Genomic DNA, 1,102 nt, shown 5'->3' with positions numbered 1-1,102 from the left:
CTGCGGCTGCTGCTGTTCTGCCTGCTGCGGCTGCTGCTGCTGCCTCTGCTGCTCCAGCTGCTGCTGCTGTTCCAGCTGCTGCTGCTGCAGGTGCTGCTGCTGGTGTTCCTCGGCATCACTGTGCGGCATCTGCGGATCTGAAGTTGCTGCTGCTGCAGCCGCAGCCTCTGCTGCCGTTGCTGGTGATTTTGCTGCTGTTGCTGCTGCTGCTGTCTGAGGGCCTGAGGGGCCACCTGCGGCACTAGATTCCGGTGCCTGTTTACCTGCTGCTGCTGCCGCTGCTGCTGCTGCCGCTGCTGCTGCTGCTGCTTCTCGCTCGACTTGTTCCTGTGCGCCTGCTGCCTTTTTTGCTGCTTTTGCTGCTGCTGCTGCCGGCGCTTCTACATCTGCTGGTTCTGCTGTTGCTGCTGATGGTGCTGCTGCTGCTGGCCCTTCTCCATCTGGCTTTGTTTCTGATGCTGCTGCTGTTGCTGCAGTTGCTGCTGCTGCACCGTCTGAATTTGGTGCTGCAGCGGCAGCAGGTGCTGCTGCTGCAGCAGGCGCTGCTGTTGCATCTTCGGACACGTGTACATCATTTGGTGCTGCTGCGGGGGCAGCAGCTGCTGCTGCTGCTGGATCTGCTGCAGTTGCTGCTGCAGCGTTCCCGGGCGCCTTCGGTGCCTCTGCTGCAGCGCCGTTGCTGCTGCTGTTGCTGCTTATGCTGCTGCTGCTGCTGCTGCTGTTCTTTTCGCTTTCCATCTTAATCCAGGTGTACGTACAGCAGCCCACGGGAAGGAGGTGACCATGATTTGCATCGGCGTAGGGTTCAGGGTTTAGGGTTTAGGGTTTAGGGTTTAGGGTTTAGGGTTTAGGTTTGGGCTTTAGAGGCTTTCATGCTGGCTTTTAAACAAACGCTCCCAAGAATAAGTTTTTATTAACTCATTTCGTTCTTCTGCGTCTGCTGCTGCCGCTGCTGCTGCTGCCGCCGCTGCTGCTGCTGCTGCTGCTGCTGCTGGTCCGGGCTAGCTCGAGTCTCCCATAGAGACTCCCTGCTGCTTCTCTCTTTGGTTTGCTGCAGCAGCAGCTGAACACAAAGACAAGACAAGAGAAATAAACCCTAATA

The 1,102-nt window shown here is 57.8% G+C and overlaps 1 protein-coding gene across 1 annotated transcript in view; it reads right to left on the bottom strand.

The window, feature by feature from the left end:
* The window catches only part of ETH_00038205 (uncharacterized protein), a gene marked incomplete at both ends in the record, with an annotated part of 1,314 nt that extends 576 nt beyond the window's left edge, over window positions 1-738 (bottom strand). Inside the window, one exon of the mRNA XM_013376256.1 lies at window positions 3-738. Coding sequence (XP_013231710.1) covers window positions 3-738 — 736 coding nt within the window. The remainder of the gene's footprint in view (window positions 1-2) is intronic.
* Window positions 739-1,102: the final 364 nt, after the last annotated feature.

The sequence above is a fragment of the Eimeria tenella genome, genomic scaffold (genome assembly GCF_000499545.2).
Source record: "Eimeria tenella Houghton genomic scaffold, Eth_scaff3299, whole genome shotgun sequence".
Classification (NCBI taxonomy): Eukaryota; Apicomplexa; class Conoidasida; order Eucoccidiorida; family Eimeriidae; genus Eimeria; species Eimeria tenella.
This window is presented reverse-complemented; position numbering and strand designations above follow the sequence as displayed.